Source organism: Lynx canadensis, chromosome A3, assembly GCF_007474595.2.
Source record: "Lynx canadensis isolate LIC74 chromosome A3, mLynCan4.pri.v2, whole genome shotgun sequence".
NCBI lineage: Eukaryota > Metazoa > Chordata > Mammalia > Carnivora > Felidae > Lynx > Lynx canadensis.
In genome coordinates this window covers 22,999,144-23,026,607 of record NC_044305.1, presented here as the reverse complement: position 1 = coordinate 23,026,607, position 27,464 = coordinate 22,999,144, and the positions used below count along the sequence as shown (strand labels likewise).

Sequence of the window (27,464 nt, the reverse complement as noted above, 5' to 3'; positions counted from 1 at the left end):
TGAGTCTTGGGGCACTGGAGTGGGCCCTTCTTTGTTGCCATCTATACCTTGTGGCTTTAGACTGGCCTTCTTACAAGGGCATGGTCTCTCTCTCCTTAAAGGGAAGAGAGCCCTCTGAGCTTAATTAGATTATGGTGTCTGAAAGAGAGAACCAAGGTGGCCCGCTTCAACAAGACAGAGGTTTATTTCCCTCTCAGGTCAAACTGGAAGCAGTTGTCTGATGTCCTTCTGCTCTCATAGCTTAGTGATGATCTGGTGGAGAAATAGGGAGCAGGCTGTTCAGAGGGAAAAAAGAAGGGCTGTAGTACTTTTTTTTGGTGGAAGATGCGGGCATCAAATGCTCTAATACTTATGGACACATGCAGCCTGAAGAGACGACAAGTGGCCGTCCTAGAAGAGCCTCACCCTCCTCAGGTGACAAGCTGCTCTCTGATCCAGAGCCTTGCAGGAAGTTGCTCTTTGTGCAGCCAAGCCTGAGCATTTGGGAAGTAGCTCTGTAGTCAGGCCATACTGTGTGGCTCATGGAACAACTGGCCAAGCTGTCTAAGAGAGCTCAACAGCAGACCACCATCACCCTCCAGGGAGAGAGTATCGCAAGCAAGATAACAACAGCTAACTTTGAGAACTTGCCATGTGCTAGGCACTGTTCCAAGTTCTTTCTTGTACTGTTTTATTTAATCCTCAAAACAAATCCTATGAGGTGGGGGTACTGTTGTGCCCAGTTGATTAATTATAAACTGGGATGCAGGTGAGATGAATTAACTTGAACTGATACCTATACATCTAGTAGGTGGTGGAGCCACAATTTGAATCTAGTTGCAGAGCCTATACCCTCACTCTAGGCTCTGTGTCTGCTGTCTTTTAGGATTCCAGGGAAGGATGCCCTGCTCCTGGGTCCTGGAGTGGGCAGTGGGAGTGCCTCTCTACAGGAGACCTCTGTGCACATGGGTAATCTGAATTAGTTCAGCCTCTGGTCTCCTTGACGGCCCCTTTACCTCAGGGAATCACCAGCATTAGCTTAGTACCTGCTGGACAGTTCTCTCTGTGAGCTCTGCCATTTTAGGCCACATTTGACTTCCCAGTTTTCAGCTGGAAGTCAGCGTGAGCCTCTGAAGGCTTTCTCTCTTCCCCCTGCTCTCAGAGAACACGGGCCTCTTTATAGAACAACTTCCTACGGTATCTCTTCTTTGTATCTTCATTGTTTACCCCTCTAATTGAAGCCTCAGGAAGGACTCTTTAAAGCTTAAAGTGACCATATTTCTGACCAGCTGTAACACTTGGGATCCTTTTAGTTACAGGTAACAGGAAACTCTATTTGAATTGACTCTACAATAAAGAGGGTGTGTTGGTTCACATAGTGGGGAAGTCCAGGGGATGTATGGCTCTGGGACTATCTTATCATGTTGCCTGTCAGTGCTATTTTCAGGTTGGATACCCTTGTATCATTTGGATAGCCAAGTATCATTTAAGCCTCCATACTGCTTCATTCAAATCTAACGAGAATAAGAGTATATATCCTTTTTATGAATGTTGGACCAGAGTCCTACATTTGGGTCACATCAGTCCATTCCAATCCCTGCCTTGAACCAGCTGGTCAGGCTCAGGTTATCTAAGCCTAAGACTGCAACCAGGGAATTACTGGTTAACTGAATGTGGAGTTAGTCCTGTTCAAAGCCCTTACATGCTGCACAGTGAAGGAGGGATAGAAGAAACACTGGGAGATACCCACAATGTCTCCTACGTGCAGCAGATACAAAGTGAGAAAAGAAAACAGCATAACCTGGGAGCGAGTGAGTGGTGGTGCTGTTGAACTGCAGAGCAGATCTGTATCTTGGGCTGGTTTCCTATTTCAAGGACAATGCTCAGTACCCAAGACTTGGAGGCCCAAGTCCTCTCACAGGTTTGAGTTCATCCTTTCTGTTTAGTAATGTATGTGATCTTGTAGCTTCTCTGAATTTCACTTCCTCCTCTGTTGAAGGGTAATGTTATTAAGGTATAGCTACATTTTATGCACAATTACCAGTTTGAAGTTATATGATAGAAAATGTTATATGCAAAATTTGAATTAAAGCAAATCCTAAAAAGTTGGGAAAATTCATTAATCACGTGATGTCACAGTTGGTAGGCCAGTGAGAGTGTTCATTATGTCTTCATTTTTTGGGAATGTTAGTCATGAATTATCTGAGTTTGAGTAACGTGGGAACTTCAGGAATCTCTGGTATGGAATGAAGTGCCCCATCCTTCTCTTATTGCTTATTGGGTTCCCTAGAGGATGTGATTCTGTTTTATGAAATGTGAAATGAGAAAATACTGTTGTTCAAGAAGCCCAAAGGAACTCCCATACTTAGATGATAACCGGGTATGCCCTGGCATTTGGCAGTTTATACCCTATATTCAGATCTTTCTCGAGGATGCAGGACCAAGGTGGTCTCCTCTTCAGCTGCTTCTGCTACTGATGGGATTAATGCTGTTAGCTTTCCAATAAATTAATGGCTATAGTTACTTTAGTTTGGAGGTCATTAAAACTTGAATTTACAAATAAAAAACTGGATCGGGCAACAGTTTCTATATGTGTGTGGGTGAAGATACATCAGCTTAAATCACACCTTTGCTCAGATGTTTCCAGTGGCGAACTTTTTTATAAGGCCTTATACAATCTGCTTCTAGCCACATCATCTTCTCTCCCTCAACCTAATTCTAATTTCACTTCCAGTGAAGACATACAAGCTTCCTTACTATTTATTGACTGCAAATTCCAATTGTTCATTGCTAACATATGAGAAAGCAGTGGGCTTTTGTATATTAACCTGGTTTCTTTACGACCTTGCTATAATCACTATTAGTTCCAGCGTTTTTGTTTTTTGTTTTTTGTTCTTGGTCAGTTCTTTGAGATTTTCTACATAGTCATGTCTATGCAAACAAAGATAGTTTTATTTCTTCTTTTCCAACCTGTGTAATATTTTCTTATCTTATTGTACTACTTAGGATGTCTAGCACAATGCTGAACGGAAATGTTGAGAGAGGACATCCTTGCCTTGTTCCTGATCTTAAGGAGAAAGCATTCAGTTCTTACCATTAAACATAAAGTTAGCCATAGACTTTTTGTAGATGTCCTTTGTTAAGGAAGATTCCCTCTTCTTAATTTTCTGAGGGTTTTTATCGTGAGGAGTGTTGGATTTTGTCAAATGCTTTTCCTGCATCTTTGTGACAGGATTTTTATTCTTTAGCCTGGTATAGTGGATTACATTAATTGATTTTTGAATGTTGAGCCAGCCTTGTGTACCTGGAATAAATCCCACTTGGTCATAGTATATCATTTTTTCATACATTGGTGGGTTCAGTTTGCCAATATTTTTGCATCTGGGTTCATGAGAGATACTGGTCTGCAGTTTTCCTTTCTCGTAATGTCTTTGTCTGATTAGAGTAATGCTGGCTGCATAAAAAGACTTAGGAAGTAGTCCCTGTGCCTGTTTCTTCAACACTGAAAGCCAACCCTTTGAGTCATCCACTTGCTGGCCCCCTGCCTGGAAAAGTCTTCTCCCCAGATTTCCATATGTTTCATGCTCTCCTTTCAAGTCTGTGCTCAGATATCCTTTTCTCAGTGAGGCGATCTCTGATTACATACTATTAAAATTGCAAATCTCCTCTTCTCTCATCTCTACTATTCCCCTTCCCTCCTTTATTTTTTCCATAGCACTGATCATCTTCTAAAATACTATATAACTTACTTGTTTTCTGCTGCCACCCACTAAGTATAGCTCTGTGAGGGTAGAGGTTTTGTCTTTTTTGTTATTGTTCATTGTTGTATTCCTCCTCCCTAGAATACCACCTGGAGCATAGTAGATGCTCAAATATTTGTTGAGTAAATGGATTTAAGCCATGACTAATAATGTAGTTATAGCCAAGAGGATCTGCAAAAATGAGTTTTGTGTTTATATCTGAGGAGGAATGTTCCCAGGATCAGAGGAAAGTAAATATTGTTGATAGCTTTTATAAAATTTGGGAGGCATTTGACTACGTTTTGCTAATCAACTGTATCAACTTGGCCAAGTCAACTTATTTCTCTGGGCTTTGGTTTCTTCTTCTTTTTATTTTTTATTTATTTATTTATTTATTTATTTTTATTTATTTATTTAAAAAAATTTTTTTTAACGTTCATTTATTTTTGAGACAGAGAGAGACAAAGCATGAACAGGGGAGGGTCAGAGAGAGGGAGACACAGAATCTGAAACAGACTCCAGGCTCTGAGCTGTCAGCACAGAGCCTGACGCGGGGCTTGAACTCACGGACCGCGAGATCATGACCTGGGCCGAAGTTGGCCGCTTAACCGACTGAGCCACCCAGGCGCCCTATTTTTTATTTTTTAAATATTTATTTATTTTTGAGAAAGAGAGCATGAGTGGGGGAGGAGCAGAGACTGAGGGAGACACAGAATTTGAAGCAGGCTCCAGGCTCTGAGCTGTCAGCGCAGAGCCCGATGCAGGGCTCAAACTCACAAACCAAACTCACAAACTGTGAGATCATGACCTGAGCTGAAGTCGGAGGCTTAACCAACTGAGCCATCCAGGCGCCCCTGGGCCTTGGTTTCTTAATCTTAAATTGTATTTTTGTAAATTAGATTTAAGGTCTTTTCTAAAGTTCTTGTTTGTTGAACTTAGTTTCTCAGTTGCAGAGTATTTTAACAAGGAGGGAACTTAGAGACCCTTAATTCCTGTGTTCTTTAGCCAGTAGATTAACTTCTGCCTGGAGAGCCCAGGCTTAACAGCTAGTACGACAGCCTGCTATCCTCTCTGATGGTTCTTGGGTGCCCCTTTGGGAGAGAGGCCTGGGTTGCGGTGCTGACATGGTGCTGAAGAGCTAGATGAACCTGCTGATAAGTATTCCATTGTATGGACACAGCACAAATGATTCATTCACCTGCTGATGGAGGTTTGGGTAGTTTCCACTTTGGGGGATTACAACTACAGCTTCAGTGGGCTTTCATGTACAAGTCTTAGTATGGACACATTATCCCTTCTCTTGAGTAAATATCTAGGGGTAGAGTGGTTAGGTCACAGAATATGTGTGCTTAAACACTTAATATCTACAGAGTAAGGCGTGATCAATTATTAGCTTATACATTGGATAAGCTAAACAACTGGATTTTTGCAATAGTAAGGCTGTTGTTAACTTTGAAAACTGAAAACAGTCTCAGTAGAGTGGTAGGTGGGAAGTTTTTAGAATGGAATTAGGAAAAATTGTGAAGTGAGAAGTTTGGACAAGGGAGTGTTGATGACTTGAGTTTACTTACTGTGAAGATTAGCAGAGAATGAAGTTGTGGTATTTGGAAGGTGCAAATTGTTCATTTTTTTCCTAAGATTTTAAAAAATGTTTGTTTATTTTTGAGAGAGCGAGTTCACACAAGCAGGGGAGAGGGATAGGGTGGGGGACAGAAGATGTGAAGCGGGTTCTGAACTGACAGCTGCGAGCCCCATGTGGAGCTTGAACTCACAAACCCATGAGATCATGACATGAGTTGAGGTTGGACGCTTAACTGACTGAGCCACCCAGGTGCCCTGTGAATTGTTCATTTTTAAATGGGTTATTTCATGTTATGTGAATTGTACTGCAATTATTTAAAAAAAAAAAAAAAGAAAGAACAAATTCCTGACACGCTGGTCACGCCTCAAGCTAATTAAATCTGAATCTCTGGGGGTGGGACCTGGGCTTTCACTTTTTTTTTTTTTTTTTAAGTTTGTTTATCCTGAGAGAGGGAAAGTGCACATGCATGAGTTCGAGCAGGGGAGGGGCAGAGAGAGAGAATCCCCACTTGGAGCTCAAACCCATGAACCGTGAGATCATGACCTAAACTGAAATCAAGAGTTGGACGCTTAACCAACTGAGCCACCCTGGCATTCCTGACCATTCATTTTTTAAAAACCTCTCCCGGTGATTGCATATGTAGCCACTGAGGATCCGTGATCTAAGTAGGGTTGGCAAACTTAATCTGTAAAGGGCCAGATAAATATTTTCAGCATTGAGAGCCATAAAGTCTCCATCTTCACTCTTTACCTCTGCTGTTGAAGCATGAAAGCACCCATCATCAACAAATGCTCATCAACAAATGAGCATAGTGTGTTTCAATAAAACTTAAAATAACAGGCAATGGGCCAGAGTTTGCCCACCATTGATCTAAAGACTAGATGATGCGAGAAGGGTTTCTAGAGCCTTGAGGGGTTGGAAGGTGACCTAGGCAGAACCAGATCCAGAACTCTGTTTTGTTGCCAATTTTAATTCTTCACATTGGACATACACTTGAGAATAGACATCTCAGTGTTAAAAACAAAATGTTAAGCCAATACTTGTATTTAATTCCAGCTGCAAAAGACAAGGAAAAGAATAAAGAGAAGAAATTCAAAGAATTTGTGAGAGTGAAGCCAAAGAAAAAAAAGAAAAAGAAAAAGAAAACCAAACCTGGTAATTTTCCCCTTCACTTGGGTTTCCTACCATGGGATTAGGAGGGGTTACTTTCTCCCCATTCCTGGCCTCTGAGCCTGCACTGAGGAGAGGAGGGGCCAGTGGGCCTTTACTGGAGCTTGTGGGATCAGCTTAGCATGAACCCTGGCAGGGCAGGAGTCTGCTCAACCTGGGTGTTACAAGGCCACATTGACATTTAGGAAGGCCTTCTTTCTTGGCTGCGTTGGCCACCGTGCCCTGTCATAGGATAGTGCACATGAAAGCATTATAATAGGAGAGGATATGCAGATTAATGGCTATTTGCATACGCAACTCTTTTCTGTTGTTTTTTAAAGATTTTATTTTATTTTATTTTTATTTTTTAAGTAGGCTCCATGCCCAATGCAGGGCATGAACTCATGACCCTGAGATCAAGATTTGCATGCTTCACCAACTGAGCCAGCCATGCACCCTTAAAGATTTTATTTATTTTTATTTATTTTTTAATGTTTATTTATTTTTGAGAAAGAGAGAGCCCAAGTCAGGGAAGGGCAGAGAAAGGGAGACACAGAATCCAAAGCGGGCTCCAGGCTCTGACCTGTCAGCACAGAGCCCTACTCAGGGCTTGAACTCACAAGCCGTGAGATCATGACTTGAGCCGAAGTTGGACACTTAACCAATTGAATCAACTAGGTGCCCATAAAGATTTTGTTTTTAAGTAATCCACACCTAACATGGGGCTTGAACTCATGATTCTGAGATTGAGTCGCATGCTCCACTGACTCAACCAGCCAGGCCCCCCTTTTAAAATTTGTTTTGTTAGTTTTGTTTTTGTTTTTGTTTAAATAATCCCTATACCCAGCACAACATGGGGCTTGAACTCACAACCCCGAGATCAAGAATCACAGGTTCTAGCGACTAAGCCAGGCAGGCACCCCTTACATACACAACTCTTAAACACATACCTCTAAATCTTTCAAGAAAGGATTACTTCTTGAAAATTGTGTGTCTAGCTCCCACAAAAATGTTGATTAAGAAAATCAGGGTTCCAACCTTGGGAGCTAAAGGGATGCCATGTTTTATTCTCAGTGTTATCTTCTGGCTTAGAAAACCAGTCTTATCAGGAAAAGAGGGAGAAGGGTGATGGTGAGGAGGAAGCTTTTGGTTTTGAGGTTTTTCAAGGTAGCTGGAAGTATTAATCCCTAAATCTATCCTCCACACCCCTTTGTCGTTGACTTGCTCCTCAGACTTTGAGTTGTTTGAACAGCAGTGCTGTTGGTTGGATGGGATTGATTCTGGAATGCTTTGATGATGTGTTGGGGTACTAATTCCTTCCTGATCCTGTTCTTTCAGAATGCCCTTGCAGTGAGGAAATCAGTGATACATCTCAGGAACCTTCTCCACCCAAGGCATTTGCTGTCACCAGGTGTGGGTCCTCACATAAGCCTGGGGTCCATATGAGCCCGCAGCTCCATAGCTCAGAATCTGGAAACCATAAAGGGAAAGTGAAAGTAACTGGTAAGGAGGCTGTCTGCTGGCTTCATCATTTGAATAGGACCACAGTCTGAGAAGGCTGGATTTATATTGACACTGTAACTTACTTCCCAGGTCCTCTGCAAGTACAGTGGGTTATATTTTCAAAATAAAAAACTACATCAAATAAAAGAAAGGCTATTAGCTGTGCCTTTCCTAAACTTCCTTTTTCTCTAACTTTGGTCTACTTTGGTCTTGGTTGAATGCCATTCCAGTGTGTCTATAACCAAATCCATTATACCCCATCCTCTTGCACACTTGCCCTTCTCAATCCTTCATTTCTTATTGATGGACTCTGCATTTAACCTGGTTGCTTGTGGAAATCTGAGTCAACCTTGAAACCTCCTCTTCTGTAGCAATTTAGAGGGTGATTGTGAGTTTGGAAGGGATTAATAAGTATATGGAAACTACTTCGAACAGTATCTGGTACAAAATAAGTGGTCAGTAAAGGTTAGCTGTAATTATAACTTATGAGGCACCAAGATCTAGTGATTCTAGTTCTGATTATCCCTGGAATCTACCCACTTCATTTCCCACTGTCTACAGAGTTTTTAAGGTGGATCTGGATATAGACTTGATGGTAAGTCAGTTCCTGGCTGGATGGGATGAGATGGAGGAACATATTTGAGTCCTTAGGATGATCTGTGTAGTTGATGGGGAGTTGGACCTTCTCTGCTGTTGTGCTCTGTGACCTTGAGTAGCCACTTACCTTGGGCCTCACTCAGTAAAATGAGGAAATGGAGTTCAGTTCATTGCCAGGTAGCATACATCATTTAGGCTGTCATTAGATGACAGGCCCAAGGAATAGATTGGAGTTCCCATTTCTGAGTTCTGTGAAAGTTCATAGAGGAGTGGGGCTGTAAGGTCATTTCCACTCTTGATATCCTAGGTTTTTAGAAAGATTATAACTATAATTTAAAATAGTGACTGTTGTTTTCCTTTTCCTCTCAGAGGAGGATAATCTGAGTGAGTCCTCTTCTGAGAGCTTTCTTTGGAGTGACGAGGAGTATGGCCAAGATGTTGATGTGACTACCAACCCAGACGAGGAACTCGATGGGGACGACCGCTATGATTTTGAAGTGGTCCGCTGCATCTGTGAGGTTCAGGAAGAAAATGACTTCATGATTCAGGTAGGTAGAGCTTCCAGGAGACAGATGTTGAGAAACACAAACTAGTCCTTAGAGGGAATTTTGAGTGACTGCAGTTTGAGGCCATTAAACACAATAGGTCATGTTAGAAGCCTCAGCCAGATAGGCAGTAATAGCAGAAGCACTTGAGCTTTACTTTGTAGTGCAGCTTCCTCTGAATCTCAGACTGGTGTAAATAGCCCATTAGTAGACTAAGAGAAGACTTGAGATACCACTGAGTCTGAAAGTCTCCTGCTCTGCTTGGGGCAGCTGGGACCCACCAATGGGAAGAGGCTTGCCTGTGGTCACACAGTAAGGAGTTGAATAACAGGGATCCAAATCTCTGGAGTGGCAGCTGAATCTTCCTATGGTCCCTTACTTTCTCTCTGATATAAAATTTCTGTATGGCCTAAAGAAATGGAGGCCAGTTTTATAACTTGTCTGTTTCTTATTCTTTATTTTCCTAACATTTGTATCTGTCATCTCCATCCCTGGATTTGCCTATGGGGTAGGCCTCCTCCGCTGCTTGGGGAGACCATCACTGGCCAGAGCCTGCTTGCCTCTGGCCCTTCTCTTGCTCTTAATGACAGTTCTGGTGAAGGTGGCTGCTGTCTGGCTGACTCTAAAGGCTGTTATAAATACCCTGCGTGTCTTGGCAGCTGCCTGGACTGTCCAAGGAACCTGAGTTTTTAAAGTAAGTCATGGTTATATTGGTTAGGATTCTTTGGGTATTTGTTTTTGAATAGCCTTCATGGTAATCTCTGGGAATTCAGAGTACATGAATGGTTTCAAATAGCACCTTGTATTTATGACCTTTAGTAAGCCTCAGGTCAGTGGTTTTCAGACCTTTTCAACATCAGAACCCCTTTTCCTATGAATTCTTTCATAGAATCACAAAATGTCTAACAAGTTAAATGCAGTAGTTTTGAAAATTCAGAATAAGTCATCTTCACTTTTGAGTTCAGAAATGTGAATGTCATGCTTTTCCTTTTTTTTTTTAATGGCATGCTTTTCCCTATGAAGTCTCCTATGCCATCAGGGTTCTGAGTGACAGTTGCCAACTTGGAGCATTTCAGTGATTCAGTAGGTTTTCTCTTTTTGTGACATGGCCATTTGTATAGGTGACTCTTCCTAAACAGCAGGCTGTGTGGTCATTTTGGTTAAACAGAGATGGGAGGGAAAGCTTTGTTCTGAGTATAGCACAATAGTGAGCGAGCCTAGCAGTACAGAATTATATGTACTGGTGGGTTGTGTTGTCTTAGTCTTGACTTTAAGTTTGAAATACATTTGAATGTGCATTTTTTGTTTTAGTTTTGAAAAATAGACCTATTTTTTTTTTAATTTTTTTTTTAACATTTATTTATTTTTGAGACAGAGAGAGACACAGCATGAATGGGGGAGGGGCAGAGAGAGAGGGAGACACAGAATTGGAAGCAGGCTCCAGGCTCTGAGCCATCAGCCCAGAGCCCGACGTGGGGCTCAAACTCGCAGACCGCGAGATCGTGACCTGAGCTGAAGTCGGATGCTTAACCGACTGAGCCACCCAGGCGCCCCAAATAGACCTATTTTTAAAAAGACACCCATTTGCAGAAGCTCAGTAGACTAGAACTTGAAAACTAATACAACATGGAAACTATTGTTTTAGTAGAATATTTTTTTAAGTTTGGTTTTTAAAAGGATGTCGAGGGGCGCCTGGGTGGCTCGGTCGGTTAAGCGTCCGACTTCGGCTCAGGTCATGATCTCACGGTCCGTGAGTTCGAGCCCCGCGTCGGGCTCTGTGCTGACAGCTTAGAGCCTGGAGCCTGTTTCAGATTCTGTGTCTCCCTCTCTCTGCCCCTCCCCTGTTCATGCTCTGTCTCTCTCTGTCTCAAAAATAAATAAACGTTAAAAAAAATAATAAATTAAAAAAAATAATAAAAGGATGTTGATTGGGGAACCTGGGTGGCTCAGTTGGTTAAGCGTCTGACTTCGGCTCAGGTCATGATCTCACCAGCTCATGAGTTCAAGCCCCACGTCGAGCTCTGTGCTGACAGCTCAGAGCCTGGAGCCCACTTTGGATTCTGTGTCTCCCCCTCTCTCTGCTCCTCCCCCACTCATGCTCTGTCTCTCTCTCTCTCTCTCACTCTCTCCTTCAAAAATAAACAAACGTTAAAAAAAATTAAAAAAAAAAAGGATGTTGATTGTTAGTTTTTATCTTTACTCTGTGGGCGTGTGCTCAGTTCTGGGCTTTGGAAGCCTGGTTTGGTCTTCATTTGTCCATAGGAATCTTTAGTGGGTGAGTAATGAAGGGTCTTGCTGGCAAGACTATTCTAGTTAATCAGTATAAGAGACCTGCTTCTGATTCACTGTACTTTTTCCATTGATTTTCCTATAAGTAGCAAGGATTAGAGGGGGTTTGGGCAGGGGGAGAACTTTGTGTGTCATTATGTGCTAAATGAAGAAACTTACTTAGATTTGGAGCTGTTGAGGCCATGCCAACTGTTACAAGGCAGAGTCTGGAAGTGACTTCCATCTCCAACTTCCTAGGCTCTACATGGTCATCTCCTAGCTCAGCTCAGCTCAATGCTTGTGACTTCCTGTCTGGTATTGTGATGATGAGCTCACTTCGGAACACCTTGGATTTTGCTGTGGAAGACTTTTCTGTGCTGTCTGCTTGCTGTCCAGCTGGTTTTATGGCATAGAAGGACAGTTTTGACTTCCTGTCATGAGCAATATACCTTTTCCACTCAGTAAGTTTAGCAAAAGGCATACATTAGGAAGGAGCTAACTGGAACAAATATAATTTAAACTTCATAAATGTATTCATTTACATGTGTTCATCACCCAGGAAGATGCAATAATTATTTTTTAAATAAATTTTTAACTTACATTGATAATTTGCACCACCCTAGAATACATTTAGAGTTAGTTATGTAGAAGAGGCATACCTTACTTTAAAGGAATAATTTTCTCTAATCATTTTAATTACTTTATTGGTATTAGATTTTATTTGCCAGTGCTAATAATTTATATCATTGGGAGGTTAATAATCATGAATATTTGAGAAATCTTTGTGCCACATAAAAAATGAACATCAGGAAATCCGTTTGATACTCAAATTATTTTAATTGCTTTAGGGCAGGTTTGGGCAAACTTTTTCTTAAAGGGCTAGGTGATAAATTTTGTAGGCTTTGAGGGCCATGTGGTCTTTGTTGAAACTACTCAGCTCTGCCTCAATCATGCGTAGGCATTATGTAATGAATGAACATGGCTGTGTTCATATGAGACTTTATTTACAAAAACAGGACTTGAACTGAATTTAGCCTCTGGGCAGTAGTTTGCCCTAGACTAATAATATTTGTTAGGTTATGTGCCAAACCCAGTAAAAATTGTGTATCAGTTTTAAACAGAAGCCCATTTTAAAAGCTTTGTTTGTTTTAAAGTTTATATTGTTTATTTGTTGCTGGCTAATGCATTCACATAGTTCAAAGTCCAAAAGGTATATACATAGATATACAGAGGAAATCTGACCCCCCACTTCTCCTTCCCTCAAAGCAGCCCTTATCAACTTCTCATGTAGCATTCTGGAAACACTCTGTGACTAATCAAGCAATAACAAATATAGTCTCTACATTTTTTTCCTTTTTTTTTGGTGTAAAATAACAAAATTTACCATTTTAAACCATTTTTAAGTGTATGTGGCATTAGGTGAATTGGCATTGAGTACATTCACATTGCTGTGCAACTATCTTTTTTTTTTTAAACACAAATGTTGTTTTATATGTAGTATTTTCAGTATCTTCTCATTTAACAATAGTTGAAGACTATTCCATTTTCAAACATAAAAAAGCTTTTTCATTTTTTTTAATGTTTTATTTTTTGAGAGAGAGTACAGGTGGGGGAGGGGCACAGAGAGAGAGGAGGACAGAGGATCCGAAGCAGGTTCTGCACTGACAGGCTTACAGCAGTGAGCCCGATGCAGGGCTCAAACCCATGAACTGTGAGATCATGGCCTGAGCCGAAGTTGGACGCTTAACTGACTGAGCCACCCAGGAGCCCCTTCATTTTTTTTTTTTTTTTTTTATGGCTGCATAATGAATGGATAGATCATCATTTATTTAACCCTTCCCCTGTTGATGACATATAGATTGTTTCTAACCTTAACAGTAATGTAATGAATAATTTTTTGTAGGTGTATCTATGAGACCAAGTTTTGGAAGTAGAATTCCTGGGCCACAGGTTATGTGCATGTCTAAATTTGACAAATGTTATTTTTTCTCATAGCAATATTATATAAACCCTCCCTGAAGGTTGTACCAAAGAACAGTCTTAGGAGCACCTTGTTCAGTACAGAGTATTATCAGACTTTATCTTTGCTTGTCAGATAAGTGAAAAAATAGTCTTATTGGTATAACCATTTTGTAATTTATTTTTAAATACACTTAAAAAAAAGTTTCGTACTTGTAGCATTTGGAAAATGCAGAAAATCATGAAGAAGAAAACAATTACCCGTATTATTTTTACCCCAGGGATAACTGCTGTTAATATTTTGGAACACACATATACATGTGCATATAAATGAAAATTATGCTCTATAAATAGTTTCTTATGAGACTAACACATTTATAAAAGTAGCAAATGTTTATTATAAAAACTTCAGACAGTGCATAAATGTATACAGAATTAGTTGATATTTATAGGGGCATCTGACTGGCTCAGTCAGTAGAGCATTTGACTCTTGATCTTGGGGTCATGAGTTCGAGCCCCAGGTTGGGTATAGATATCACTGAAATAAACTTAAAAAAAAAAGGATTACTTGATATTTTTATGTAATCCCCAAACCTAGAAATGCTAATGTGTATTGCATATTATTAGTTGGGTTTATTTGAACATCTTTTTATTTAAGAATTAGATTTTTTTTTTAATGTTCATTTAGTTTTGAGAGAGAGAGTACAAGTGGGGCAGGGGCACAGAGGTAGACAGAAGATCTGAAGATAGCTGTTCACAGACAGCAGACAGCCCAATGTGGGGCTCAAACCCACGAACCGCGAGATTATGATTTAAGCCAAAGTCAGACACTTAACCGAATGAGCCACCCAGGTGCCCCCAAAGAATCTAATTCTTGGGGCGCCTGGGTAGCTCAGTTGGTTGAGCATCTGACTTCAGCTCAGGTCATGATCTTACCACTTGTGTGTTCACGCCCTGCATCGGGCTTTGTGCTGACAGCTCAGAGCCTAGAGTCTGCTTTGGATTCTGTGTCTCCCTCTCTCTCTGTCCCTCCCCCACTCGCACATTGTCTTTCTCTCTCTCTCAAAAATAAATAGACATTTTAAGAAAAAGATTTCTTTCCTTTGACTTGTCTGTTCATGTCCTTTATCCATCTTTCTGTGTATGGTTGGTTGTTTTCCTACTTGTTTGTATAGCCTTTTTGTAGACACATTCTTGTATCAGTTGTGAGAAGAGTTAAAAATATTTGAATATTTGTACGTGCTTTGTCATCTTTTGACTTCCAGATTTTTTGAATCAACTATATCAAACTTTTCTTTGATGGCTTCTGAGATTTGAATAACAATTGTTTCCTCATTAGAAGTTCATAAAAATTTATAACAATTCTCTCATGGTTGATTCTGCTACTTTTGAAGTTTCACTTATTTTTCTTAAAGCTGTATAAATATTTGAACCACCTGGAATTTTTCTTGGTATAAGGTGTGAGAGCTATGGCTACCCAGTTGTCCCAACACATGCCTCATTATTGAGATGTTACCTTTTCTTACTTTATTTCCATATGTATTTGGATTGCTTTTTTGGATTCTCCTTTTCCATTGATCCATCTGTTTATATATTGCTTGGACGATTCTATTTTACTTATTTTATCTTTGTAATATTTTTTAAATATCTGATAGGGCTAGTACCCCCTTTTATTCTTTTTTTAACAAATTTCCTGGCTGTTAATTTTAGGATCAGCTTCTATCCAGTTCCACAGCTATTCATTTATTGCTTATTTTTGTTATTTTTTAAATTTTTATTGTTTTCATAAATTTAACCTAAGGACAAAAGACATCATTATGATGGCTCTTGCTATCCAGGAATAAGATATACCTTACCGTTGAATTAAGTCTTTGTGTCCTTTAAATAGTATTTTAGAATTTTCTTCATAGAGATTTTGCATGTTTTATTCTTAGATATTCTTGGATATCTTATCTTAGATATTCTGTTCTTAGATAGTCTTAGGTTTATTCTTAGATATTTTACCCTTTCTGTTGTTATTCTTGTTCATTTCTAAATGTAAACTTCTAAAAATGAATGCCAAACCCATATGTAAAAAGTTATTTTGAAGTTTTCAACTTAACTATATTTGATTGAATTTTAGTGAACCCTAGTTCTCAAGACACTTAAAAACTCATTGGTGAGACAGACTTTCATTCTTAATTCTGTTTTCTGCTACTAACTCCCTGTGTTATTGTGCACTCTTTACTTTCCCTCTCAGCCCTAGTTCCCTCATCTGTCAGTTGAAGAATTTGGATCGGTTCTGAATCTGTCTTCCAGCTTTGCTTCCAGCTATTGATTCTGATGCAGTTAGCCTTCTAGAGGATTCATATTTGCCCACGAAAGCCCTCTTGATGCCAGGGCCTGTCTGACTCCAAATAGATGAGGACTTTAGTTCCTTGTGGCTAGGCTGGTGGCCCACCCTCAAGGCCATGCTGGGAAGGAAGGAAGCTCATTGTCCACCTTCCAGAGCTGTCCACTTGGTTAGGTAGTTAAAGGCTTAGGGTCCTGATTTGAGATTGTATGAAGTGTCCTAGTATCTGATTTGGTATCACTTTTCCTTTCCATTCCCTCCTCTGGACCCTTAGCCCTCAGGCTTACTATCCTCAGGCCATCCACACAACTCCCAGTGCTGCCTGCCCTCATTCATTGTCTGCTTCTTTCTTTCCCCCTTTGGCTCCTCCCCCTTCTTCTCCCCACTTTCCCTATAGCCCCTTACCCAAGTAAGGCAGTGGAGCCTCAGGGAAAAAGAACTAGCTTTGCCATTAGCCAGGCCTGTGTTCTGACAGGCTTCTCTTCACCATTGCTTCTCTTCAGCTGTGTGACCTTTGGTAAGATTTAGAGAGAATAAACTTGAAGTGCTAACATGTGATTACTCCAGGAGCTAGCAAAGTAAATTAGGTTGTCCATTAGTAGTAGTAATAGGTGCCTAATACATAAAGACTATGTGCTGGGCTCTGTGATGGGAACTTTTATATATATGACTGGTGATTCCTCACAAACAGCCCCACATGGTCAATAGGAATAGTACCCGATTTTGTAAATGGAGAAAACTGAAGCCCCAGGAGGAGAAGTGACCTATGCAAGGTCATACAGCTAATGAATGTCTGAGCTAGAATTCAAACTTGGGTTTTGTCATTCCAAGTTAAATCTTCCTCTGAGGACTTGAACAGTTTTTCCTCTGTTCTCATAAAGCGATCAGAAAAGTGAAGCCTCTAGAAATGGAGAGAAAACAGTCGTTTTTGTAAGATCACACTATTTTATAGATCTAAAAATGATCTTCATCTGTGCTGTCCGGTGCAAAAGCCACCAACCTCATGTGGCTGTTGAGCACTTAGGATGTGGCTAATAGGACCAAGGAACTGAATTTTAACTTAATTTGTTAATTTAAATGTAAAGAGCCACAGGTGGCCAGTGGCTGCCATAGTGGCAGGCACAGTTGTAGATGAGGGGTTGCAGCTCAGCTCCTGAGTAGGTCAATTGGGAGTGCTCTCCCTCCCTGATCCTTCTCCTGCCCCTCCCCTTATAGTGGGTCTTATTTTTGGATAGAGGATACCTTCTGAGTTTAATTTTTATTGCTTCTTTAATTCTAACAGTGTGAAGAGTGCCAGTGCTGGCAGCATGGGGTCTGCATGGGATTACTGGAAGAAAATGTGCCAGAGAAATACACCTGTTATGTTTGCCAAGACCCTCCAGGTAGAGATTTCTGGAGTTAGGGATGTTAACAAATGTAGCCTTTTCCACAGCTGGCCGTGAAGCAGCCTGTCTGTGGTCTTGAGACTCATTTCTTCGACATTGGCTAGACTGACTCCTCCTTGCCCCTGCTGCTAGCTCACTTGGCCTGCTGTCCTGAACTTAGCAGTGAGAGAGTATGTGTGAAGCCTGTGGAAGGCCTGGCCTGGAGCTAGAATTATTTCTTTATTGTTATGAAAATGGTATAAGATCTATCCTCTTAACAAATTTTTAAGTATACAATACACTATTGTTTATAAACTGTAAACACAGTATTGTACAGCAGGTCTCTAGAACTTTTTCATCTTGCATGACTGAAACTCTAAAAATTGTGTAATGCCTTACAGATATGCGTTCATCCTTGCTTACTGGCATAGTCTTGTCTGTATTGTGCCAGTTTTAGAATATGTGCTGCTGGAGCAAGCACCTTTTCCTTTTATTGAGGGTTCATGAAGAGGTGGGCTCTGTCTTTGGCTTTTTGGGGCTGTTGGAGGTTAGGAATATGCCTCTGCTCCCTCTGGTGGCACCTGCCCTCCATTGCGTCACCTGGAAGAGAGATCTGCCCTTGAGGGGAAGGGGAAAGGTATATATATAGTTGGTAGAGCTTGACTGCTACCCAAAGCAGTGAATTAATTCCTTAGCAGAATCAGTTAAGTTTCATTGTTCATGGCCTCATGGCTGGCCTGTGGCTCTTAGGTGCCCCTTTCCAGAAGTCTTAAATCTGTGGTTCTTGTCTTGCTGTCAGTGGAGTGGTTACATCTTCTCCCTTCACCACCGGTAAAGTTTCTCCCCTTGGCTCCAGTCCCATGATCCCCTTACAAGGCTAGACAGTGTTCAAGAGCCTCTACTTCTGTTGATTCTTTTAGTCCTATGAGGTGGGTCTGGTAGGAGCTCCTATTCCTGTTTTTACTTATGAGGAAGAAATTGGTGCCTAGGGACATGAATGACTTTCCCAATCTCATAAAGAAAATTGGAATTAGAACTGGCTTGTGGGGCCAAATCTTGATTTTGTTGGTTGTGTAGGGAGGGTCTAGTCACCATAGTTTGTTTTCTAGCAAGTGTGTCCCTTTGGGACCTGATGACCTCAGTCATGGTACTGTATCTCCTTGTGCTGGATGAGTCTATAGATGGAGAGGAATCTGCCCAATTGCTGCTTTTTCCCGAGGAAAGAATATGGTCAGAAGATTAGTCTGTGAATCATAGAATACTATCCATGGGCAGGATCTCAGAGACCACTCAGTTTAGCCCTGATATTTGATAGGTGAGCAAATATAGGCCCAGAAGGAACATGAAGGGGCCAAGGTCAGTCAGCCAGATAATGCTAGATAGGAGAGGAGAACCACTGCCTTGACCTTTGTCTTGTAAAACAGGTGTTACTGCTCTGAATCCTGCTGCTCAGGCCCCTCCTGCAGCAGCTGCCTCTGAGAGGCCACACATAATCCCTGGGGCTCCTTGGCACTGTTTACAAATCTGTTTACTTTATTTTCTCTCACTCCTTCCCTCCGTTTCCCCCTTTTTACAAATCATACACACCATCTTCATCAACTCCTCTGCACTCCTTTGAACTTTTACAACTCTAATTGCCAACACTGCAAATAGACTCCTCCTTGAATTGAGTGCTGTCTTTTACATTTAAAGGCAGTGTTTGACTCTGCAGTGTCTTGGGCCAGGAGTTTAACCTAACACTTATTCTTTAAAGGTTACTTATAGATGTTTTTAACAGAATCGAGGTGCATCCCTACCATGTGTTTTAGTAAAGCCAGAAAGAGCCCAAGGACCTTGATAGATATTACATGGGTTATTTAAGGGTTTTTATAGATAGTGGGAGGTAAAAATGCCTGTCTGGTTGAAATCTGTTCTCTAGGCTTTTGGAGCAGGAAACACCACCAAGTCATGTATGGTTGTGTTTTCAGTTCTTCCTAAGGATCCCTGTAATGAATAAGATCACTGAAACCATCCAATTCATATGTCACTTTAACAGATGGGAAATGGAGGTTCAGAGAAGGGAGAGTGCCTGACTATTTAGTAAGGTGGTATGTGACAGTTGGAAGGAGGATTTGGACCTTGTTTTCATTTGATAAATCCATTTCAGATGTATTTTGCTAAATGCTGGGGTTACAACTATGAATAAGGTGCTTCCTATTATTCTTGCTCTTAGTGGAGTTGGCGCCAGAAACAGATGTCAGAATAAGTAAAATAAGCAAGAAGATGTTAGATAGGGATGAATGCTTTGGGGTGGGGGGCAGGGGGCGGGGGTGGGGAGGAGGAAGCAACCAGATAGGGAATGAGTAGGAGGCTTTTGAAGAGGCTTTCTTACTTTGGAAGATAACAAAAGGCCTCTCTGAGGAGGTGGAAAGATGCCAGTTCTGTGGTTTGGGGAATGGTACTCCAGACAGAGAGGATGTTAGGATAGAGATCCTAAGACTGAAAAGTGGGATATGTTCCAGAAACTGAAAGGAGGCCACTGTAAGGGTAAGGCAAGGAGGGCAGGAAGGAGCTGGGTGCTGTTGGCCTCATTAGGCCAGTTTTAGGGCTTTGGCTTTTCTTTTGTATGTAGTAGGAAGTCATTGAAGGTTTTAAATAGGAGAGGTAATGATGTGATTTAAATTTAAAGAGGTACCCAGGTTCCCACTCCACCTCTGGCCAGTTCTAGGAGTTCAGGAAATTTACATCTTACTGCTTTATCCCCAACCCCTATTAGGGAGCCTGGCATGTAGTAAATGTATATTGGTGCCAAGTAAATGTATATTGGATGAATGAATAAAATGAACACACCAATCCATCCTTCCAATAATTTATGTGATGATTGTACAATGATGCAGTGGTTTCCATCAGGCCATGTATTAACTCTCTTATTGTCACTGCTTTAGGTCAGAGGCCTGGCTTCAAGTACTGGTATGACAAAGAGTGGTTGAGCAGGGGACATATGCATGGCCTGGCATTCTTAGAAGAGAACTACTCCCACCAGAATGCCAAGAAGATTGTGGCCACCCACCAGCTTCTTGGAGATGTGCAGAGAGTGATCGAGGTTCTGCATGGCCTGCAGCTCAAGATGAGCATCTTACAGTAAGTGCAGCACCTGCAGCTTTGGGGAGGAGTCACATCTGACATCGTGGCGGGGGAGGGCAGGATAAATTTGAAAAATTGGAAAGACACAAAATCAGTGATAAGACAAATGAGTTTGAGACCTTTACTAAAAATTCTCATCTACACGATAAACATTTTTTTGAAAAAAAAAATCAACCATATACAGATATAATTTACATATAATTAAGTTTGCTAATCTTAAAGGTTCATTTAGGGTTCTTTTTTTAATTATGTTTTGATGTTTGTTTGTTTTTGAGAGAAAGAGACAGAGTGGGAACAGGGGAGCGGCAGAGAGAGAGGGAGACACAGAATCTGAAGCAGGCTCCAGACTCTGAACCGTCAGCACAGAGCCGGACACAGGGCTCAAACCCACAAACTGTGGGATCATGACCTGAGCTGAAGTCGGATGCTTAACTGACTGAGCCACCCAGGCAGCCCTAGGTTTTTTTTTTTAATGTTTATTCATTTTTGAGAGAGAGAGAGAGAGAGAGAGTGTGTGTGCCTGCATGCCTGTGGGGCAGGAGCAGGGAGAGAGGGCGACAGAGGATCCAAAGTGGGCTATGTGCTGACAGCAGAGAGCCCAAGTCAGACTTGAACTCATGAACCATGAGATTGTGACCTGAGCCGAAGTAACCGATTGAGCCACTCAGGCACCCCAAGGGTTCATTGAGTTTTGACAAATGTATAGACCCTTGTAACCACCACCATTATCAAAATATGGTGTATGTATATATAGTTTAGTTTGTTTACTATTTTGCTGTACAGTTCTGAATTTTCTTTTTCAGTTTTTTTTTTTTTTTTTTTTTTTTTTTGTTTGTTTTAGAGAGAGAGAGCATGAGCAGGAGAGGGGCAGAGAGAGAGGGAGACACAGAATCTGAAGTAGGCTCCGGCTCCGAGCTGTCAGCACAGAGCCTGATGTGGGGCTTGAATTCATGAACTGTGAGATCATGACCTGAGCTGAAGTTGAACGCTCAACCGACTGAGCCACCAGGCGCCCCCTGAATTTTTTTTATTGTGGTAAAATATACATAATATAAAATTTACCATCTTAACTTTTTAATATACCGTTCAGTAGTGTTAAGTACATTCACCTGTTGAAACCAATCTCTATAACTCTTCATTTTGCAAAAATGAAACTTTGTATCTGTTAAACAACTTCTTACCATTTTCCCTCCTCCCAGCCCCTGATGACTGTCATTCTACTTTGTGTGTCTCTGAATATGACTAGGTACTTCATATAAATAGGATCCTATAGTATTTGTCCTTTGTGAGTAGCTCATTTCACTTTGCACAGTGTCTTCAAAAGTTCATCTGGGGGTGCCTGGGTGGCTCAGTTAGGTGTCCGACTTTAGCTCAGGTCATGATCTCGCGGTTTGTGAGTTCGAGCCCCACATTGGGTTCTGTGCTGACAGCTCAGATCCTGGAGCCTCCTTCAGATTCTGTGTCTCCCTCTCTCTGCCCTCCCCCACTTGCACTCTGTCTTTCTCTTTCTCTCTCTCAAAAATAAATAAACATTAAAAAAAATTTAAAAAAGAAAAGTTCATCTGTATTACAGCCTGTATCAGAATTTCCTTCCTTTTTAAAGGCTGAATGATACTCTATTGTATGTAATACTGCATTTTGTTTATCCAGTCATCCTAAACACCCTTGACTGGTAAACAAAGTAAAATTGAAAGCTGCTGGAAAAGACCATGTTGGCAGGCCTGCTCTCCAGCATAGTGGTTGCTCAGTAAGTATTTTCTCTTCATGGTTTGCTCATGAAAAGAAGTTTTAGGTGTTCTGGTACTATGCTTCTGGCTTTTAGTAGCCAGAAGTTTGAGGAGCTAAACTAAGTGTGAATTCCCTTCTGTGGTTGCACTCTATGTGTTAGATGACCCAAGTTCATGTAAGCTCTGAGAAAGACATATCACTCTTACTCAGTCTGTTGGCTTTTATAACTTACCCCCACTTTACCAAATAGGTCATCTGGGGCCTTGCATGGCACAGCTGCTCTCCCATGACTTCCAGGGGTAGAGTCCCGTCTAGAACTCCAGGCCTAGCTCCTGTCAAGTACTTGTCCTAACCTTTCTAGCTGTTTCTCAGTGGTTTCATGCATTTTCTTCCTGTATCAGCGCAGTCTGTGTAAGGGATTGATTCTCTTGTCAAGAACTTTCTCAGGTTCTCCCATGAGCCTTTCCACAGGGGACCATCAACAATGACAAGCTAGTGCCATGAGTTAGACATGACAGGCCACTCCCCAACAAGGTTTCCTTTGTGCAGATTAGTCCTAGAGGCCCTCAGCATCAGGCAGAGTGTCAGAGCCCTGGGATGGTAGAACTTTCTCTTGTATTCTGGTGATTCTGGTGCACAGAGGCCTAGCTTCAAGAACTGGAATGACAGATGAGCGGTTGAGCAAGGGCACATTCAGACCTGATATATATTGATTTGGGTAAAAGCAAAGGTTCTATAACAGGAATCCCCCAAATAGAGGCTAAAACAAAATGGAATCTTCTTTTTCCATAATGAACGGTCCAAGAGTAGGCAAGGTTCCAGATCAGGTAGATGGCCTTTTTCCAGGATTCCATCTGTGGGCCTGGGGACTTGGGTTCCTTCTGTCTTATTGCTCTGGCATTCCATTGGGGTTCTTCTCATCTGCATGTTTGAAACAGCCTCACCTGTACCTCAACTGTTCAGCCCCCAGGGGAAAAGAAAGACAGGAGAGAGCAGGCAGTTTTCATGGACGCACCTAACTGCGGGGAAGGCTAGCTATGTGCTCTGTTTGAACCCTGGAGTGAGGATGGAGGTGAGGTTAAGAGAATGGGGAGGTAGTTGCTGGGGGAAGTTAGCTGTCACTGTGATAGTATCTGTTGAGGTGAACTGAATCAAGTGACAGCCCTGGATTAAGATGTCAGTGACAAGCTTTTCCCTCACATTTTATAAAACCAGAAAGCTTTACCCCATGTATACCAAATTAATTTCTTCTTAATGAGATGCCAGAAATCGAGGCAGGTAGAAGGTGGTCCATGTGCGGTCCTGGAAAGCCTCAGGTTATGTTCATGATTATAAACTTTGTCGTATTTCTTTTCATTTGAGGTTTCAATCAGATGGTGTTCTCTTTCTTCTTACTAAATGCCATTGCTCCTTACCCTAACCCATATCCCGGAACTTTCTCCCTTCCGAATCTCTGATCCCTGAATCATCTTTTTAAAAAAAATTTTAAGTAATCTCTATACACAACATGGGGTTTGAACTCACCCCTGAGATAAGGAGTCGCATGTTCCACTGACTGAACCAGCCAGGTGCCCCCTAGATCCTTCATCTTTATAGCAGTGACTTTGTACTGGAATTAAATCTGACTTCTCCTAGCAATTCAGAAGAGGGTATAGGGTGATCTTGTTCATCATTATATGTGGAGAAAAAATCCTGGGGGCGGGGAGGGAGGTGATCCCAGTATGTGTACACATGGATAGTCTCTGTTGTCACAAGCTCTAGGTCTTCATTCTCAGAAATACTGTTCCTAAGTGGCCTGGCAGGTTTATTATTTTCAAATGCAAAACTCAGTAACTTCAGAGCATTTGTTGTCATTTAAAAAGTGACATGTGGCTATACGTACCATCTTCATGATTGACAGGGTGCACAAAGAAAGGCCAGGGTTATCTTTGTGTGGAGTAGTAGCTGGGGTTTTAGGTCTTACCTGGGAGGGCAAAAATTCTAGGGAGGAGGAAGCAAAGACTTGTGATTTTCATGCAAGAGAAGGTCTATATTGTGGCTTGTATGCTCCAGTTAACAGATTTCAGACTAAGTACACTTGAAAGGTAACAGTGATCCTCATTTTTCCTGATGCAGCTAGGATTTCAGAGGTGTGTCTGGTATCTTGGATTCCTGGTACAGGCTGTGATACCCCCTTGGGGGCGATCCAGGGACCTAGGCTGCCCTGATACTCTCGTCATTTCCTCTCCTTCCCCAGTGGATAGAAGGGGTGTTGGTGATTGCTGGAGTGGGAGAAGTGAGAGAGGTTAGTTGTTAGTTAGTGGAGTTGTAGCTCCTTGGGAACAGAATGTTAGGTTCTGTAAGATCACTCTGGTCTATTCCATTTGTGCAGGAAGGCTTCAGTCAAGTAGGTGTGGAGGGGTACCCATATATGGAGTTGCTGATGAGTTAAGTTTGTGATTTTCTGCTGATCTGGTTTCAGTGTTTTTCAGTTGGGGGCTGGGAAGACACTGTTGACTATATCGTGGGATGATTCTTCTTTATCCCAATCATGTAGGATTGTTCGAAGCATTATAGAATGTTAGGCATTCTCGGATTCAATGAAGTAAATATCAGTAGTACCTTTCAGTCATTGTGGCAATTAGAAAGGTCACTTCACATATCTGTCCATCTCTGAACCAAATAGGAGTAGGTAGCACCTGTCTGTGTCTTTGTTTCCAAACGCTCCCTAGAGGGCACTGCCTTCCCAGCCAGGAACTCTGGGAACTGATGGGTCTTATTCAAGAAATCCACTGTTGTGTTTTCCTTCTCTCCCTCCCTCCCTTCCTTCCTTTTTTCCTTCTTTTCATTTAATGATCAAAGGTAATAATAGAAGTTTTGGGTAGTAAAGAAGAGGTAAAAGGTGAAGTTTATCTAGGGTAGTGGCTTTTAAACTTAAAATGTGTATCCCGCAGTAAGAAATACATTTTAAATTACTCACATGTATAAAGTTGAAACTAAAATTTCACAGGACAGCTACTCTTTCTTAGAATGGTACACTCTGATATTTTATATTCTGTTTTTCTTTTTTCTACGATTGATTATGGTGCTCGCTTCAGCAGTACGTAGACTAAAATTGGAACCACATGGAGAAGATTAGTCTGGCCCCTACAAGGATAATGCATAAATTCGTGAAGCGCTGCAACTGATTATGATCCAATAGATTAATGACCCTCTATTGGTTCAAAACTAAAACAGTGAATGATTCTGGAAGACTAAAGTGATAACACAGTTTTAGGTGCACATACATGTAGGCAGGGCTTTCAACAGATTCTTAAAGGGACGTGTGGTTCAAAAAAGGATCAGAATCCCCTGTTCGTTTGTTCTTTCTTTCTTATTTTTTTAAAACATTTACTTATTTTTGAGAGAGAGAGAGACAGAGTGCAAGTGGGGGAGGGGTTAGAGAGAGAGGGAGACACAGAATCCGAAGCAGCCTCCAGGCTCTGAGCTGTCAGCACAGAGCCTGATGTAGGGCTTGAACCCATGAACCGTGAGATCATGACCTGAGCTGAAGTTGGACGCTTAACCGACTGAGCCACCCAGGCACCCCAGAATCTCTGTTCTTTAACAATAAGGTTTGCTCCTTGGGATGGTGAGAATAAAAGATTTTAGAAAAATTAAAAAAAAATTATTAACAGCTTTTATGTAGATGACTTTGATTCCTACCCCCTTGCCCCGTCATCAGTGTATTTTTGTAACCGAGTGCTATTGCACACCAGGGTTATCATGCCTACTTATTAATAAGTTAAGGTTATTTTTAGTAACTCACATTTGAAGAGTACTTTGCTGCCAACAGAGTACTTTTATTTGAATTAATTCACTTAATCTGTATCAAATTCAGTGGCTAATGGCAGATAGAGGGTTAGTCTAGTTCTGCAGAGGAAGGAATGGGAATGAGTCTGGCTGAGTGACTCATCCCAGCTGCACTGCTAATCAGTGGTTGAACTGAAATCTAGTCAGGTCTTCTGACTCCAAGTCCAGTCTTACTCACTGTGAGTGAGTCCACAGTGGGAGCTTGCCTGCAAGTGGTCTCCTCAGAGACCATGGATTTATGTTCCTTTTTGCTTGGCAAATGGTGGCTTGTGGCCAAATGGCCCAAGTGGGAACTCCTCTTCCTATTGGGAGAAACCCCTGTAGTGGTCCCAGGTACTCTAGAGCCCTTTCTATGTTTCCCTCCCAACAGAAGCAGACAGCATCCTGATCTGCAGCTGTGGTGTCAGCCTTGGAAACAGCACTCAGGGGAGGGGAGACCTCATTCCAAACACATCCACGTTACTGAAGCCAGGAGCAAGGAGGAAGTCCCAAGCTATAGAACTTTGAATGGGGCAGTGGAGAAGCCCTTGCCCTTGCCCCTACCCCGGTCTGTGGAGGAGTCCTATATCACCAGCGAGCACTGCTATCAGAAGCCCCGCGCCTATTACCCTGCTGTGGAGCAGAAGCTGGTGGTGGAAACACGGGGCTCTGCCCTCGACGATGCAGTCAACCCCCTCCGTGAGAACGGTGATGATTCTCTTTCTCCGCGTCTGGGCTGGCCTCTAGACCAAGACAGGAGTGGGGGGGACAGTGACTCCAAATCTAGCTCCCTAAAGGTATGTGGTTCACATGTATTTGTTCTTTTTTTTTTTAATGTTTATTTATTTTTGAGAGAGACAGAGACAGAATGTGAATGGATTAGGGACAGAGAGAGAGGGAGACACAGAATCTGAAGCAGGCTCCAGGCTCCAAGCTGTCAGCACAGAGCCCGATGCGGGGCTCAAACTCACAAGCCATGAGATCGTGATCTGAGCCGAAGTTGGACATTTAACCGAATGAGCCACCCAGGTGCCCCCACATGTATTATTTGTTCTTAATTTAGTGTATGAATGCTTGAGTTCCCCTCCTTAGGGTTCTTTGGGAGAAGTTTGTTGTAAAATTGTTTTTAGTTTAAGATTGTATTTAAATGTGCTTATCGTAGGTATGTTTTTGGTCTGTAAAAATGGGTGCAAAGGCAGGAGAGACCAGGTAAACCAGAGATCATTGATTGCAGGAAATGTCCACAAAACCACATAATCACTAGGGTTTGGGGGTGGAGGTGGGAAGAAGCAAGGAGAAAAGGGTTGATTGGCACTTGATAAATGGAAGTAAGTTAGGAAAATGAGTTTTTTCCTTAACAGGGTTTACATTGTAATTCCACCTTGCTGCTGATTCTTAGCATGAGCAAAGGATGAGCCAAGTGTTTTGTTAAGTATAAGGTTTTCAGTACAATTTTGTGGTAGCTTTACTTTGACATTTAACTTTGTAGCCTTGACATAAGAAGAGTCCATTTCGTCAGAATATTTGCTGCTTTCATCACCTTTCCCAAGAATACCTCTCAATTTTTTGTTATTTAAGTCATGCTCTTCTAGAGCCTTTTTTGTGTTGTCCTGCTCGTGTTATCATCTTTAACTATTCACTGGTGTTATTCTGTCCTGTCCTGAGTTGGTCAGTAGGGCTTTGTGTAATTGGAGAGCTTCTCCATCCTTGTTATCCTTCCTTTCAGACTTTACCCTGTGGTTGGCATCACCAGCTTTAGATGTGTTAGTACATACTGCCAGGTGG

The 27,464-nt window shown here is 41.7% G+C and overlaps 1 protein-coding gene and 1 non-coding gene across 3 annotated transcripts in view; both read left to right on the top strand.

Annotated features, from left to right (window-relative positions):
* Positions 1–27,464, top strand: part of PHF20 (PHD finger protein 20) — a 174,236-nt gene that overhangs the window by 137,874 nt on the left and 8,898 nt on the right. For both annotated transcript variants that reach the window (XM_030309687.1, XM_030309686.1), the window contains exons 11-16: positions 6,358–6,456; positions 7,789–7,953; positions 8,920–9,098; positions 16,937–17,036; positions 19,943–20,138; positions 26,071–26,476. In XM_030309687.1, the coding sequence (XP_030165547.1) occupies positions 6,358–6,456; positions 7,789–7,953; positions 8,920–9,098; positions 16,937–17,036; positions 19,943–20,138; positions 26,071–26,476 (1,145 nt within the window). The remainder of the gene's footprint in view (positions 1–6,357; positions 6,457–7,788; positions 7,954–8,919; positions 9,099–16,936; positions 17,037–19,942; positions 20,139–26,070; positions 26,477–27,464) is intronic.
* On the top strand, positions 24,934–25,038 carry LOC115511336. Its single transcript, XR_003968004.1, has one exon. It is a non-coding gene; the product is annotated as a U6 spliceosomal RNA (small nuclear RNA).